General features: G+C 42.9%; 1 protein-coding gene across 4 annotated transcripts in view; it reads left to right on the top strand.

Moving 5' to 3' along the window:
- Window positions 1–8,371: 8,371 nt before the first annotated feature.
- fam131ba (family with sequence similarity 131 member Ba) overlaps window positions 8,372–17,477 on the top strand; it is a 60,396-nt gene continuing 51,290 nt past the window's right edge. For all 4 annotated transcript variants that reach the window (XM_069682181.1, XM_069682184.1, XM_069682182.1 and 1 more), the window contains exon 1: window positions 8,372–8,697. In XM_069682181.1, coding sequence (XP_069538282.1) covers window positions 8,670–8,697 — 28 coding nt within the window. In that variant the 5' untranslated portion in view covers window positions 8,372–8,669. The remainder of the gene's footprint in view (window positions 8,698–17,477) is intronic.

Raw genomic sequence — 17,477 nt, 5'->3', positions numbered from 1 at the left:
TTTGGAGCCAGAGTTGCACAGTAGAAATCGGCGGGTGGAGCCGCTGTAGCCACTTCCGCTTACCAAAATACACACTTACATTACCAAAAAAACCCCAGCAAAGAACCAGCCCGTCAGCGTATTTAACAGCAGAAAGCTTCTTTGTGTTGGTCTGAGGTTAACGTTCACCGATATGGAAACTTCAATGACTGCAGTGATTGTTTTTGTTACGTCTCCTCTCGCTGATCCTCCTCTACTCTGCTAATCCGGAACAGATCGGCTGCAGGAGCCGTATTTGTCAACAGAGCTGTCAATCATCATTTTGACAGCATCAAATAATGAATTAAAATAAACTTGTGAGAAAAATGAACACTTGGACGTAAATCAGAATGATAAGAACTAACTATAATGATGATGTCCCATCTGTTAACATGGAGGAGGCGGGCTTTATGAGCTATACTGCAGCCAGTCAGCAGGGGGCGATAGAGAGGGTTTGGCTTCACTTTAAGGTGGCTGTCACGTCGTCCATCTTTTTATACAGACTATAATTACAACAAACAAGCTGCTGCCCGAAAACTACCCTAGAAAACAAAATGAAGTCATAATGTTTTAAGAGACAGAAGAGACTTGCTATTCAGGATTTTAAGTTTCAAAGGAAAATAAACAGCCTTACCTCAGTCCTGTAAAGCTGAAGACTGATTATCCTCCTTTTTCTATCCTTGTGAGGACATCTGGCCTGCAGGATAAAGAAAGGATATAAAATAAAGGACACCTCGTCAGCACAGAGGTTAAATTCTTCCTCTTCATGTTGTTTACCTCTTTTTTTAAAACATTAAAAACGCAATTTATCAACTATTGTCCTGTGGAGAGCCTTTCATCATTGTCTTTTGTCCTCATATGTCCCCTCACAAACACACAGTCGCACAAACAGACAAGCAAGCAGCTGTACAATTATGCACTCATGCACACAAACAGCAGCACACACACACAAACACAGAGCTATAAATAGAAAGCTACATGTTTGTCTTCATATGCAGATAAAACATTTCTCCTCCTTGTCGGCTCCCTCCATTTCTTCTCCCTCTCTCCTTCATCTCACCTTACCTCACCCATCTCTCCTCCTCCCCTTTACACCTCCTCGTCTCCCCTCTCCTTTCTCTCCCAGAATACTAATAAACCTCCCCCTCATCCCTCCTTTTCTCCATCTCAAGTTTTTTTTTTTTAACTCCACAGAAGCTCATATTCCCCATAAATTTTCTCTGCTTGAATTCTTCGTCCTCATCTCTCAGCATGACTCATAGACTTCACCCTCCTCCCTCCTTCTCCTCCCCTCCTCACCCTCTCAGGCTAGTTTGATTTGGAAAGCCTTCACACTTGCTCTGGTTTTTACCTCCCTCTCGCTCTTTCTATGTTTCTTCCTTCCTCTCCAATTACCATCCTTCTTTTTTCTTTTCTCCTTTACTTTTCACGCAGATGAAATGTTAGTACCTCTTCACCAAAGACCCCGACGTGCTCTCTTTCCATCTCCTCCCCAAACACAACTTTAAACTGACTGAACTGAATCTGCATTTTTACTGTATTTCAAAGTTTCCTGGAAAAGGTCATCTAAAAAACATGCATGCAGGACATTATGTTTAATACCACCTCTCCAGAGATTTCATACCTTATCTGATGACTTCGTAGGATTTAAAAGCGTAAGTCCATTTCGCACTTCCTCCCAATGTGTCTTTTGTAGTTGCAAGTTTCCGGTCTCTCACTCTGCTCTGTCTTTGCCACTGCTGCCCTGCACCAGTACTGCGCTCATACTTTCAGCCCAACCACCACCCCAGCATCCACCTGCGGGTTCCAGCTAGATGGGTTTAAGATATTATCTCATCACTCCTCAAATTTCTGCATGTAAAATAAATCTGAGGAGTGATGAGGTGGGAGCCGAGACACCAAACACAAGCTATGTTCTGCTGCTGCAATAAACATTTTGAACAATCACAACATGAGTTACCTGACTGAACTGTAGTTTAGACCTACAAGAACTACATGTCGTTGTGGTGCATATTAAACAGAAGAGAGCCATAATGTTAGGCAACAACGCAGGACACTGCAAGTCCACAAACATGCTGTTTTCAAAATCACATTTCTTAAAGTCACAATCTCAAAATTTTTCATGTAAATAAATGTCTGTTAAGTCTCTATCTATCACCGAATGAGGTAACACAATGGTGATTGAGCCTATGGCCCACTGATGAAAGCCTTTACATTTGCAGTATTATTAAGGACTGGGTGTCTGTGGCGACATTCATGCACAAAATCACAAGTGACGCCCAGTTAGTGACGCGTTTTCCATCAGCCAGCAGTGGTTGGTCTGCCAGAGAGGGTAGGCGGAGCTAAGCAGCTGCTTTTCCGCTCTCTGCACGTGTCGCAAGTAAACAGTAATCTACTATGGCTGAACAAATAAAGAAAAGATGGATGACTACAGATACAACTTCAACAAGAAGTGAAAATACAAAGAAAAAGAAACTCAACGCTCAGATGAAGGCAAACAGTCTGAAAAGGAAAGTGAGGAAAATCAAGAGTTAGAAACATGACAAAGGGAGCCAGCTGTAGACATCTGGTATTTGGTATGCATGCTCTTGAATTAACCAATTATCACCAGTGGGAGGCTCTCAAGAGGACAAGAATCAAAATCTTAGAGATTCAATCTCTTCGCCATATTTGCAAAACATTTTGGTTATTAATTTTGGCTTCTGTTTCAGAAATTGTAAATCTTTTCAGCCACAGGGAGGAGGGAAGGTTTCTATACATGTTTTCTTTACTGACACTGGCTGTGTACTTTATGTTTTAAGTGATTTAATGCAGAAGTTGCATCTTCTTCTACCACTGACCTACTTAAACACCAGATAGACTTCACGCCAGACAAATAATGTTTTTCCCTCCATTTCCTTCATATCCAATACATTTATTTTGGGCTCTGAAATCTTAAACTGGAATGAGTCATTCTGTCGTGGATGATTTCAGTCTATTGTGTTCCTGTGACTGGCTCTCTAACACCAGAGACAGGAAGTGTGATTGCTTTCAGGTGGGGGCTGAATACTGAACACTTCTGGGTCTTTGTAAAGACTGTAAGGCACCACGTCATGCTAAGAAAGAGCGCACCACGATGATCAACACGTTGATTCTTGGTTTTGTTATGTCTCATATCCAGTAGACACAGCTGACCTAGATTAACTTAGAAGAGTAGTTAAGTAGCTAACTTACATCATGTATGAAAATTAGTACATAACTTATTTTGCATCATTAGTTCACTTATTTTAACCTAAACCACTATCTTTCCTGACTGAACCAAACTGGGAGTATTTCATAGGTTTACCACATTTTCTGCAGGTTTCTGTGGGACCAACGTGACTTAAACTGTCACACCGTCATGTATGTTGTTTTGGGAGTCACCGACAATTTTCATTCTATGTTGTTTAGGTAAATAATTCTAATAATAATGACAATAATTTATTTAAGAGCAAAAATGTGGGGTACATTTTGTTCATGGTGGTGAAACAGCTCCTGTACGTTTGGTTGAATTTGGTTCGGTGAGTTGTGGCTCTTCCCAGAGACGAACTGTCACTGAAGCGTTTGGGCGAAAGTGTGACAGAAAAAGTACATTTCATTAGAATCACTCCATGCAGCGGGGTTGGTATCATTACTGTCCCCTGCTGTCAACATCTCAGCCGTCACAGCCAGCCGGCGGGGGAAACTGAGGCGTCACAAGGCCAAGAATCGAGCGAGCAGCTCTCAGCTGTTACTGCAGGACGGGTTTTATTTAAGACTGAAATAGCCGGGACTGAGAAAGTGATTTTCCCAAATGAGACGACGAATTGCTTGAGAAATATAACCTCTACTCCAAAGAAATGACTTCTATAATGGAGGTAAAAACAAAAACTGGCTTCCACGTTGTGATCTGTTTCTGCAGCCTGATCTCTGAGTTGGGATCACATTTGTAATTAACGGTCTGTTATGATGCTTTTGTTCCCATTCGAAGACGTCATGATTGCAGTGAGGACCTTAAATCTGTCAAACATCTCAGACAGTGCTGGTACAACCCTGAAGACAGAGGGAAGATGACACATTTTGGCTCAGTGTTCTGGTGTTTAGGAGAATTATCCTGCCTGGTCTGATGGGCCGGCTGTGATTAAAAGTGAAGATGAAGAGCTGACGCAGCGACAGGCCAGCTTTAATAAAACCTGAGGGGATGATGCTGCTTTTTACAGGACCGTTCTTAGAGACGTGGTTTTCGTGCTGGGTTTGGCTCCTGGCATCCGGGGTCTGACCTCGCCAAAACTCCCCTCAGACCTCTGGAGGTGAATCCTGTATGATGCCTGATGCCCCTGTTCTTGTTAGAGGTGTAATTCTTTCCTTTAGCCTCAGAACCATGAGGCAGAGTTGGCTAATTGTACAGCTAGCTTCACGGTTACCTGAGCTAACTAGCTTACAACAGCTACAATTAGCATTGGCAGTTACTTTAGCAAAGCTATCTGCATGTTAGAAACAATTTCTCCATCAAATATGATCCCTGTTGTGGTTTCAGAGAGGTCCAGCACTTTGTATTGTGGTCTGGTGATCAGTTCACAAACAAGACCACGCCATTGTACAGTATAAAAATATATATATTTATTTGGAATATGCTATGGGGGTCGAGGTAAGGTGGGATGAGAGGGGGTCGAGGTAAGGTGGGATGAGAGGGGGTCGAGGTAAGGTGGGATGAGAGGGGGTCAAGGTAAGGTGGGATGAGAGGGGTTCCAGGTAAGGTGGGATGAGAGGGGGTCGAGGTAAGGTGGGATGAGAGGGGGTCAAGGTAAGGTGGGATGAGAGGGGGTCGAGGTAAGGTGGGATGAGAGGGGGTCAAGGTAAGGTGGGATGACAGGGGGTCGAGTGAAAAGAGGGGTTCCAGGTAAGGTGGGATGAGAGGGGGTCGAGTGAAGAGAGGGGTTCCAGGTAAGGTGGGATGAGAGGGGGTCGAGGTAAGGTGGGATGAGAGGGGGTCAAGGTAAGGTGGGATGAGAGGGGGTCGAGTGAAGAGAGGGGTTCCAGGTAAGGTGGGATGAGAGGGGGTCGAGGTAAGGTGGGATGAGAGGGGGTCAAGGTAAGGTGGGATGAGAGGGGTTCCAGGTAAGGTGGGATGAGAGGGGGTCAAGGTAAGGTGGGATGAGAGGGGGTCGAGGTAAGGTGGGATGAGAGAGGGTCAAGGTAAGGTGGGATGAGAGAGGGTTGAGGTTATGTGGGATGAGAGGTGGTAGACGTAGGATGGGATGAGTGGGGGTCGAGGTAGTGAGGGGTTGAGAACTGAGACAAACAGGAGAGAAGGGTTTAGGCAGGCCTGTTAGCACAGGTAGTTGCATTCGGGAGGCACAGGTGTGAGGACTATAAAAACACAGGGGATGACATTAGTGTGACGTTTCATGTGTCATTCTGAGGAAAATAACAACAATAAATTGTACTTTGGCTTTGTATACTTTCTTGGTAAAGAAGTCTTTCTCCGTCAGAGTGAAAGATGAACTCTTTGTTTCTGCCTAAAAGCTCCTCGACTCCTCCGTGTGTGTCTGCAGCTCAGTCGTCGGTGTGTTTATTGAGTGTGGAGTTCACAGAGTGGAGTTCAGGGCTTCTCCGTCTGAGATGGAGATGGAGTTAATATAGTCGGGAGCGGCGTCCTCCCTCGGCCGCACTCCTTAGCTGAATCACTGTGTGTTTACATATTCATATTGTGTGCGAGTGCGATGGAGGGAGGCAGCTGGGGAGGCAGAGAGGAGGCGAGGGCAGACATGTTTGGAGGAGGAGAACAGCTGTAGAGCATTGTTAGAGAGAGACTGAGGAGAGATGGGAGGAAAGCCCAGCTGCAGAGGTCTACATATCACATGCATCACGTGGTGCTCGTATCAACACTTGTTCGTCTTTACTCAAGTGGAATAAAAGTTTACAGTCTGCCAGCGATGATGAGAATAAAGATTATACATTAGACGGTTCATCAGGGGGCAGCGAGGAGTGGATTTACGTTTGAGGCCGTCAGCTCAGACTTCAGCCAGTGAGACAATGAACTTATAGCTTAGTAATATGATGAGCAGCAGATAAAGCTTGAAATGGTCTGATGTAGATGACTTTGTGTCCCTCCAAGAGCATAAAATGTTTCAGAGATATAAAATATTAGCAGCTTAGCTCACCGACCGCCACTTAGAAACAAACCATGATGGTGATTCTGACTATAAAGTAGACATAGAGACACATTGAGACAAAAACAACTTCTTTTTAGCACCCATGATGCTTTTATGTCAATTATAGGAGTGACTTCTGCTGTGTCCTGCCTCTGTGTTTTGCGAGGTAAAATTACTGTATTTGTAAATGGAGTCTGGTGGCTTTGAAGAGACTGATATAATGACTGTTTCTGGTTAAAAAAGCACCCCTCTCTTTAACAAAGAGGTCTATCTTAGGAGGGATTTGGAGCCTGTCAGTTACTAAAACAAGCACTTTTAGTGAACATTGGCCCGCAGGGTTTACCGTAAAATTCTGTGTGTAAGACGCACTTTTAATATATTTTTTTTTCATCTAAAAAGTGGGCTGCGTCCTAAAAACTGGTGCAACTAATATACCTGTGTAAAAGGCAGAGAGAGGTATGTTACTGTGTTACAGTATTTTACCAAGACGATGGCGTTATCAGGTTGTTAAGTGGTGACATCACAGCTCCACATTAAAGCGGTTATAAGTGAGGAAACTAACTTGATTGTTGCTAACGCTTCGTCACGGACATGCGCTGTCATAATCCCCATTGCAGCTGTCACCCTCACAACAATCAATGTGAGCGAAGGCTGCCAGCTAGCGCTAGCTACAGCACCGGTAGCGAGAAGGATTGCAAAGTTGACATGGCGAAAACAGATGGTTGGCTGTAATTTGTGTGTTTTGAATGTGTGTGAAATGAAAATAAATTGAAATAGTTTTGATATAACAGTAACATATAACATATAATACATGTTTGTATTAATAAACAGCAGCAGATAACCTTTTTTCCTCTGGGATTCCCCAAACACTGACTGCGTCTTATATTCCGGTGTGACTTATTTTCCACTTCTGTTGCAGCTTTTATTGCCATGTTGTGACTCACAAAACAGTTTGAACCTGCTAATCATTTAGATCCCAAAACATGCAAACAATAGGAGGGTGTTAGGGAAGCCCTTAACGGACGTGCATCCATACATTGTATTTACTCCGTTTTCCCGTGATCCTCAGAGCTGCAAAAGCACAAAACAAACATAGAAACAGGCTTAACTTACCTCATTAGTGTGGGCAATGGCAGCATGGCATGTCCTGCTCTGTCATAACACAGTGACCAGCCTGATAACGAGATAAATAAGTCGAGATCTGGAGGAAACACCTGGAAATGCAATGTAAATAAAACACAGCTTGCATGTTGTCAGCAGAATCCAAAATTACTTTGACTTTCTTCAAGTTGATCAAATGTTCTTGATGTGAAAACTGGGGACAGTCTGAACTGTGTTATAAATAACATTTATTAGATTTTATAACATTGGGATTACACAGTTAGCAGGTTTGACATGAACTGAGTGTATCTGTGCATGAGGCAAGGAGGAAGCTCAATGAACATCTAAATCTGTTTGTTGATAATATACTCAATGTGTTTATGCTAAGTTAACATGAAGAAATAAATATACTTAATATACTAAATATATTTTTAGATATATAGTAAAAATATCTTAAAGATTTAAAGCTTTTCATCAGGGTTTTGTTTCATAAACTTTAATGTAACACATCAGGAAATGAAGAGGAAAAGTCTGTTTTGATTTTTTCTGATTGTTCAGGTTTCATTTTCTAAGGATTGAACAGATTGATTATGTTACAAAAAATAAAATGTGTTTTAAAGTGTGACTTTATTCATTGATATGAGGTAACTTAAAGTCACATCTTTTGTTGAAAAAGTTCTGTTAAGGTTTTATACTGTCGTTTTTATTATTACCAGTGGGTGGTTTCAGGCTCTGAGTTTCTCCATCCATTGAAAAGAGCTGAAAAATAACACTTAATAATGTTTTTTATTCCTTTTTTGAATAATTTGATTAATGAGAATATTTAGAGTAGATAAACATCATTACAATATACTTCTGGCCGGAACATAATATCAGTGCTGTGCAGGAAGATAAAACTTTTGGTCGCATGGAAACAACCTTCATTTCTTTCAATATATCAGTTAATGAAACGTTACTCAGCAAACTCCGGGGGAAGCTACACTGTTTATTTAATTATACACGTTTCTACCTTTGACAGCTTCAATATATTTATGCACGTGTGTGCCAGAGTGTGCGTGTTTGTGTGTGCAAAGCGCGCGAGAGGCAGAAAGAGAGCGATGGAGCGACGTCGACAATGACTGGGGGAAACAGGAGTGTGTGACGACGGAGAGCAGAGAGAGAGAGACAGAGAGAGAGAGAGAGCGAGGGAGGAAGCGGAGCGGATGACACGCACATACACACCCTCTCTGTGTCTCACATACGGAGGAGAGGAGGACAGTGAAGAAGAGGAGACAGAAAGAAGGAAGAAGAAGAGGAAGAGGAGAGGGTAAAGCGCAGAGAGAGTAAATCCGGGGAGAGATGCCCGCTGGACGGATGGATTTTATTTTCCCCGAGCTGCACGAGCGTCTTTAAGGCAACATGGGCTGCATAGGATCCCGGACGATCAGTAAGCACACGCCGCTTTATTTTCTGCCATGTGGAGGGAGAGATGGAGGGAATTAAAGATAGAGGTATGCGCGTGATTGGTTTGCAGGGCGGAGGTGTAAAGAAAAAGGTCAGAAGAAGAGATGAAGCGCCGGCACGAATAAGAATATGTTACACTTTTATAGAAACCCTGCGGGGAGTTGCAGCGTTTAAAATGTGATTTTTCTGCTTTGAGTCCCGTTTTTGGGGTGCAGTGTTTGTTTAGTTTACTACAGGGATTACATCTCAGTGTGTGCATGTGTGTGTGTGTGTTTTGAGAGGTTGTGTGTGTGTGTTGGAGCGGAGACGCGGAGGGGAGAGGCGGGACAGACAGGCAGCAGGGATGTGAGCGGAATAAGATGCAGCTTGACGTACACGTCTGCACATGGATGACACCAGGCTGTGTGTGCGCGTGTGTGTGTGTTTAAGAGAGAGAGAGTATGTCTGTGTGTGTGAGCGAGAGAGAGAGAGAGAGAGAGAGAGAGAGAGAGAGGGAGAGGGAGAGAGAGAGAAGGAGAGAGACCTCCGCCTTGACACAAAACTAAGGTCATTGCATCCTGGGTGACTGAGAAAATTCCCCCGTTCTCCCTCCTCTCCTCTCTCCTTCCCCCCTTTCCTCCTCCCTCCTTCCACTCTCCCCCCTCACCCCTTCTTTCCTTCTATCCTCTCCTCCCTCTTCTCCTCACCTCTCCTCTTGTCTTTCTCTACTGTGCGTCACGCAGCGACGTAATAAACTGAAGACGCAGGCAGTGCACAGCGAGTTTCACACACACACACACACACACACACACACACACACACACGCACACAGAAATATGAACAGGAAGCTCGGGAGCATGACTCGTGCAGGATGAGTCAGAACCGGGCTGGGTTAACTCAGGTGTGCACATGTAGGTCAATTCTGCAATGTCAACGGTTCTATACTATACTTGTGAGGACCATAGATCACATGATGCATTAACATACCCCTAACTTAAATCAGCAGGTGCTTTGCTAATCAAAGATCTAACAGAGGGGATGGCCCCGTGGAAGTTTTGTCCAGGAGCACTTCGATGTGCGCCCGTTGATACTGCTGTTAGCAGAAGCATATGAACTGAAACGTTCAAGACACAAGCTGTACTGAAGGTAGCCACTGTGATGTGACCAACTGGTTTTATGGACTTTGGTTCTGAGCATTTTGGCCGCCGCCATCTTGGTTTTGTGGAGCCAAAAATGACCATATTTGGACGATCGGCTTGTAAGGAATTGTTTGTCTTTACCCTGATTGACAAGTTAGTCAAGCCTTAGTCTTGCCCTGAAGCATAAAATGCTTTATTGTCTATTCTACTCTAAATGGGACCATAATTTACCAAAATGAATATGTCTTGTTGTATTTCTTAGGACAATGTTTTTTGACATGATAAATCAACTAAGAAGTAGAATTGGGTTTGTGCGATCTGACGCCTTTTTGCAGCCAGTGGAGTCGCCCCCTGCTGGCCAATAGAAGGAATGCAGGTTTCAGGGACTTCCACATTGGCTTCACCTACGAAACCAAGAGGCTACATCCACTTCTTAAATACAATCAATGGTTCAACACTAACTCCCCTTTTTGAAGTGTTCTGTGATGCCAGGCTCTGAAACACTCACCAGAGGCTCAAACTGACACTGTTTCTATAAATATGTCTAAAACAGCTCATTGGAAATTGTAAAATTACACATCATTATGGTTTAAATTACTTTACAAAGATTTTTAAAAGGCGCCCAGTTAGTGACGCGTTTTCCATCAGTCTGCCGGAGAGGGTAGGCGGAGCTAAGCGGCTGCTTTTCCGCTCTCTGCAAGTGTTGCGAGTAAACAGTAATCTACTATGGCTGAACAAACAAAGAAGAGATGGATGACTACAGATACAACTTCAAAAATAAGTGAAAATCCAAAGAAAAAGAAACAAATTGGACGCTCAGATGAAGCAAACAGTCTGAAAAGGAAACCGACCGTTAGCCAGGGAAATTAAGAGTTACAACTCGAGCCAACCGTGGACATCTGGTTAATTTGGGAAGTGTGCTCCCGCAATTACTGTTTATCGCCAAATGTGCCGCCATAAAGAATCTTTAAATATCACCTTCACTTTGAAACTAACACCAGCCTTAAACCTTAAAAAAATCTTTAAAGGACCAAAACAAAATGTCCTCACTTTCCAAGTGTCCTCAATCTCAAGGTCTCCAATGCGTCCTCACAAAGTAGAAGAACAAGAGTCTACACAGACACACACACACACACCTTTAAATCGTCTCTTCAGCACAGACTCTGAGACCCAAGAGGCGCACTTCAAACTGCTCTGCTGTCTGTTCGAGGGAAGCATGGTCACTCATCAGCGTGTGTGTGTATCATCATTTCCCATTAAGTGAAGCATGCATCTGGTGCGTCCTGCCTCCACATGCTCATGTATGCAGACATGCAGACACACACATACACACACTGTAACAGAGGACCAGATCACCTCCCTCTGTCTTTTAAACGCTCCATCAAAGCCTCATCAGCGCCCTTATGAAAACAAATGGAGGCTGCCGGGGGATTGAAATAAATAAAGGGAGGGAAGATTTGACCTTTGATTGTCATTGAGGCGGGCGGACGGATGGATGGAGAGAGATACGAGGAGGGATGGAGGTTGTGGTTGGTGGGAAATGATAAGGAAACAGTTTTTATAGTAGGAGCGTTCGGTGTGATGAGCCTAAATATCGCCCCGGTGTTTTCTGGTTTCATAAGTGGGTGTGTTTCCCTTTGTGTTCATCTTATCTCCTCTGGCTGTCTCTCTCTCTTTCTCTCACCTCCCTTCCTCCCCTTCCCTCTCCATTATTTGCGGTGTCAGAAGTAGATCAAAGCATATTACGGTAGCTGTGTGCCGGGCACGTTATCTCACTTCTCTTGATATTTTCATTTTTGGAAACGTGTGCTCCAGTCAGACGCTGTGAGGAGAGAGCTGAGAGAGAGGTCGACTGAGTCTGCAGCTCCCGGTTTTCTTTTAAATCTCGGCTAAACACGGGGGAGACGGAGCAATAAAGTGTGGCGTGCGTCCTAAGGAGGGAAAGTAGGAAAAACACTGCAGGCTGGGAAACATCTGAATATTGCATTGTATCATACGGCTGCAGCTAAATTGTCATTCCTGGTCATGCAAATGTTTGTTTGCTTCTGCAGACTGTGATGTGATGTTCAGTCTGTTTCCAGTCTCTGCAGCTGTTTGTATCAGTGTTTTTCCTGTTTGCAGCTGAACATGTCTCCACGTTTCCACTTTGTTGGACGGACTACAAGATGAGTAACTGAGGATCACGTGCAGAAACCTTGGGCAGAGTATCACACAACGGGCCCCTGTGCAGAGACATGTAAAGGCCCAACACTACTCCTAGGGCACTTACATCGTTTGTAGGCATTTTGTGTCTATTGTTTTATTAGTCTCTTGTTTTGTAACTCTTTGTGTCTCTCTGTAGTTGACGGTTGTTTTGTGCCTTTTCGTACTTGTTGCTGCTCGCTTCTCTTTGTGTTTATTTGGTATTTTTCATTTTGTTTCTCTTTGTCGTCATGCGTGTCTTTTGCATAACGCTGTAGTTGTTTTGCATCTCTGTTTGATGTATTTTTTCAGTTGTGCTTCATTGCCATGTTTTGTGTCTCTTTGTGGTAATATTGCACATCTCTATATTTAATTGTGTCTCTTTGTAGCCTCTTGTGTGTCTTTGTAGTTGCTCATGTCTCTTTGTGTCTTTTTTGGGTATCATAGTCGTCATTTGGGGCTTGTGTCGCTTGTGTACGAGTCTCTTTGTCATGGTTTGTGTCATATTTGGTCCTTTGCATATATTTGTGGTTTTTCTGTGCAATGACTGTATACAAAGATGGTCGACGAGTCTCCATCTGCTCTCATTGTACAAAATTGAAGCCAAAATACCTCCAAGGCGGGCGCTGCCCTCTTGTACTGGTGACGTCATTTTGAGCCACAGACTGCGCAGTAGAGATCAGAAGGTGGAGCTGCCATAGCCACTTCTAGAAACCAAAACACACACGTAACTTACCGGAAAAAAACCCGGCAAAGATCCCACATGCCGACATATTGAACAGCAGAACAGCTTCCTGTGTCGGTCTGAAGCAGATATTCATACTGATGGAAAGTTCAATGACTGTAGTGTTAGTGTTAGTTACGTCTCCTCTCGCCGTTCCTCCTCTACTCTGCTACTCAGGAACAGAATGCTGCAGGAACCTGATTTGTCAACACAGCTGTCAATCATGAGGCCACACCCCCTTTTTATAGCATCAAACTAAAAGTAAACTTGTGAGAAAAATGAACTCATGGACATAAATCAGCATGATAAGAACTAACTATAATGACAGAAACCATGTTGGAGAAAAATGTAACGTGCGTGTATTTTGATTTTATAGTTTGACTCATGTCCCATCTGTTAACATGGAGGAGGCAGGTTTATGACCTATACTGCAGCCAGTCAGCAGGGGGCGATAGAGAGGGTTTGGCTTCACTTTCAGGAAGCTGTCTTTTTAAAGGGTCTTTGGTTTTGTGTCTCCTTGTCGTCATTCTGCGTATCTTTGTAGTTGCTTTGTATACAGAACCTGCTTAACGTCTTGTGTCTGGTAGGCCGGTTCAGTAATTCATGTTTGACTTATTCTAATAGTTTGTTTAAAAAAATATATTTAACAGACATCACAGTCTCCATTCTAATAGTTGGTTGTCTCATCATGGGCAGTGCAGGAATCACAAAGCATGCAGCAAGAGAGAGGAAGGTAAACAACTACTTCTAGGGATCAAGTTTTTGACCTTGAAGAAGACAATACTGGAGTGAAGCCAGCAGTGGGAGAAAAATATTGATGCCACAAATTTACCTTTGCATGAAAATAAATATATAAATAAATAATTTATCAACGGTGGACTTGTTTGGATGAGAGAGCACCATCATCTTCAGTAAGAGAGGGAGACATGACATCATCATTCACAGATAAACAACTCCTTCTCCAGGAAAAAGACCAGCATGCCCCTAAAGTCAGACACAAACTTGTGATGTGACTGTGTGACAGCGCTTTTTATATCAGCCAGGACAGTCAATTTATTTCCTGCTGAATATTTCTTGCTGCGTTTCTTGCGAGGAGCATCTATTCTTACATTAGGCCTGAGCGAAAGCGGCTGCTGCTAAAAATAGACTCGGGGTAAAAGAGGGAGGTCAATGAGAGACGGAGGGAGGGGAGGGAAAATGTTACAGTAAATATGGGTCAACAGCTCTCGGTCTCTCCCTGTACGTCTTCTTCTCTCATTCAAAACTCACCCCTGAGAATCACATGTCAAATTGAAGAAAGAAAAAAGTCTCATCTCTTAAGTAATCTGTAAAAAAAAAAAGAGAGTTATAAAAGAACCAAAAAAAGACGTTCTATTGGTATTTTTATTGTTTTTCTGACCTCAGTACTTCTGCAGCATCATGTTCGGTCTTTGAGTGCTCTGTTGGTTCCTTCAGCTGCGTGCCGTTTATCCAAAGCATCTTGCTGCCATTACACGCAATTATCCTGCGGTTACAGTAGAGCTGATGTTTAACAGTCGTCACTCGACAGCAGGAGAGTCACAAAGAGGGGCTTTTCAGGCCAACAGTTTCATCCCTACACTACACAATCAGGCCAGAAAGGCGACTACTTGTGCAGCTGACAGAAGCCGGCACTAATAAAAAACACCACAGAAAAGGATTAAGGCTTCTGGAAGGGCTGTTCACGCCCACTGTGTGAGAGATCTTCACTGCAGATTTAAGGCAGATTTACCTGGAAAACAAAATCTGTACTGCAATGCAGCTGAGCCAAGACTGTCCTCAATATCTGTTCAGTAGGTGACGTCTCAGGATTCAACTTTATTTCAACCACTTGGTGCGACTTCTGTTTGAAACACTTTGACCACATGCTTGGATGGATAACAACTACTTAAAAGTTTTTGCACAGCACAGAGTCTGATAAACAGGTGGTGGGATCAATACTTAGTGCTTCTGACTGTGAAAGAGACACACATCCTGCACACTGACTCACTTTATTTACTTTACTTTGGTCTGAACATCAGAGGATTTGTTGGTCTGTTGGAAAAAGGACTAGATGAGACCCTATCTTGTATTTGCAGAATGTTTTATGTTAAGACCAAATAAGCTAACAGAGCCTGTGTAACATGCCACGCTTACAAACATTTAGGGTGGGGGAATGACACAGGTATGGACTGGGTAACTTAAAAGCACCAGCCTTCTCATGAGGACGACCCTCTGTCTTCTCAAAGTGAAAACGTTGATCCATATCATCGTCTTAAAGATACAACTTTATTTTGAAGTTCCCATGGCACATCTGTGTTTCCTCCGAGGCTCAGGTAGATAATAGCAAGCAGTCAACAGAAACACATTTATTCCCCTCCTTGGAATTTGTTGGCAGTATGAAGGTTACTTTGATTTCAAAGTAAAGACAGTTCAACAGACAAAGCACAGGCCACACGCAAACAGTGCTTTTACACATGAAACCTGGGCAGGCACCTGAAAAGAAACATGGTGTTGACCCAGTGAAGAACTTTTTTTTTTAACCAGTTTTTTTGTCATAAAAGAAAATATTTCTTTACATTTAAAAAAGTTCAGTAATAAAAATTTGAGTTCCTATTTTACTTTTTCTTGTGAGTTGATACAAATGTTGTATTGTATTAAATCGGCCTTGTATTATTTCATATTGATTGCAGCTAAATTGAATCAAATGAAACGTGACTGTGGCAGACATCAGCAAATATCGAACTGTTGGCCAAACAATCGATATGATTTTGAACCACGATTAAACTTGTGACTTCTTGACAGTGATTGCTGATTTGGTGACTTTGGTGCAGATGTCTTAATGCAGAGGTGGTCGGAGGGGCCTCTAAGAAAACATTACATAAAGCAGAGCTGACTGACCTCTTTCTGGAGAGAACAAACATGTTGGAGTTGATGTTGCCGTTGCCATCAATTCCTTCCACAATATGCTGTCATCATAAACTCTGAAAGCCTGAGCCTTTTTGTCTGGAAGAACAGCTTTCAGCAGCTGTTTTCAGTCCAACAGATCTCCCTCCAAATCTGAGCCGGTGGCTGACAATGGGCAGAGCAGCATGGAGGTCGTCTGAGGCTGTGTGTCGTCCTCATAGCTGCCTCTGTCTTGTTTACAATAATTGTCCTGACGTAGGGAAGTGCAGCTGGAGATGGACACTGCAACATAAAGCGTCAGGTGTTGGTCACCGTCAGATGAAGGAATTGTTTCATTCAAACACTGAAACATACTTTGATTTAAAAAGACCTCTAAAAAACATGCTGTAAAAAAGCACAAGGTCAAACAGTGCAGCAGTGGTGCTGGTTGTTTTCACAGAGGGGCAGTTAGCAGGGGTTATTATTCCACAGAGGAGGCGCTGTGGATCTCTTGGAGGCAAACTGTCATTACAAAAAACTTCTGTTCTTAGCTTATCTCGATGGTTAACAGTCCCTCCATTTATTTACTAAACACTTAAGTCTCCAGTTTATAGTTCAGGGATTTGCTGCCGTCAAAAACACGCACATGGGGCACTGGTTTAGCTCAGTTGGTAGAGCAGGCGCTGCATGTACAACAGCTACAGTCCTCCACACACTGATGGCAGGCTCGACTTCTGGTCATTCGGTGCATGTCATGCCCAACTCTCTACTCCCCACATTTCCATCTTCAGCTGTCCTAGCTAATAAAGGCAAAAAAACAAAACAAATCTTCATCAATAATTGCAACAGCATTAATGTCACTAACATGAATTCATTAAAAAGAAGTACAAATGTAATCAAAGCTGCTTTAATCAATGTTTCTACCTGAAGAAATTGATCAAATGAGATGTGTCTATGAACCATAGAAAATGATCTCTTTAAAGCCTTTAAATAGATTTGGTCTTTTTCAGTTCATTGTTTGTTTAAATGGCCCAAAGGGCAAACAGAATTAGCAATTAGCTGGTGAACATATTGGAGCATTTAGTAGCTTCAGGGTGACATATTTCCCTCAGGAGTTTGTGTGGAGTGAAAGAGAGCTAATGGGAGAGTAAATCTTTGACTTACATTACTCTCCAGATGCACATGTCTATATGTGAATGCAGAACCTGGAGTTAAGAGACAATTTTATCAGAGGAGTCTGTTTTTTTGTTTGGAGTCTGAGTAGTATTGACCAATTACCGTAAATTCCGGAATATAAGATGCAGTCTGTTTTTGGGGTACCCCAAATGGAGGCTGCACTGGCGATCATGACGGTGCATGTCCTTGATGAAGCTTTAGCTAGATTATAGCGCCATCATCAGGGTAAATACCGTAACATAATAAAATACCTCTCTGCATTTTATTCTGGTATATTGGACGCAGCGATATATAGGACACAGCCCACTTTTTAAATGAAAAAAAATAAAGTATTAAAAGCGTCTTATACACTGAATTTTATGGTACTTCTGCATGAAGGAAAACAATCTGTGTGGGATCAGAAGAAGCCCACAGTGCAGTCCTCGAACCCATCAGCTGTTGTCTGATGACAATTCTGCTTTTCAGATATGTCCGTATACACAGATGACATTCTGGTTGTAGATGCCATATTTCCTATTCACCTCCATTGTTGTGTCTCAACATGCTATCCGAACTATAAACAATGACCAACACATGGAAGAGGAAGTCTTGGCCCAGATATTCATTATCAGTTTCCTGCTTTCCTCCTGCACCAGAAGCAGAGAAATATTGAGCGTGAAATAAATCATCATCGGACGAAAG

Source organism: Semicossyphus pulcher, unplaced genomic scaffold (genome assembly GCF_022749685.1).
Source record: "Semicossyphus pulcher isolate SPU_LCO1_2020_fin unplaced genomic scaffold, fSemPul1.0.p SCAF_5, whole genome shotgun sequence".
Lineage (NCBI taxonomy): Eukaryota > Metazoa > Chordata > Actinopteri > Labriformes > Labridae > Semicossyphus > Semicossyphus pulcher.
The sequence above is the reverse complement of the archived record's forward strand: the minus strand, read 5'-3'. Positions and strand labels throughout refer to the sequence as shown.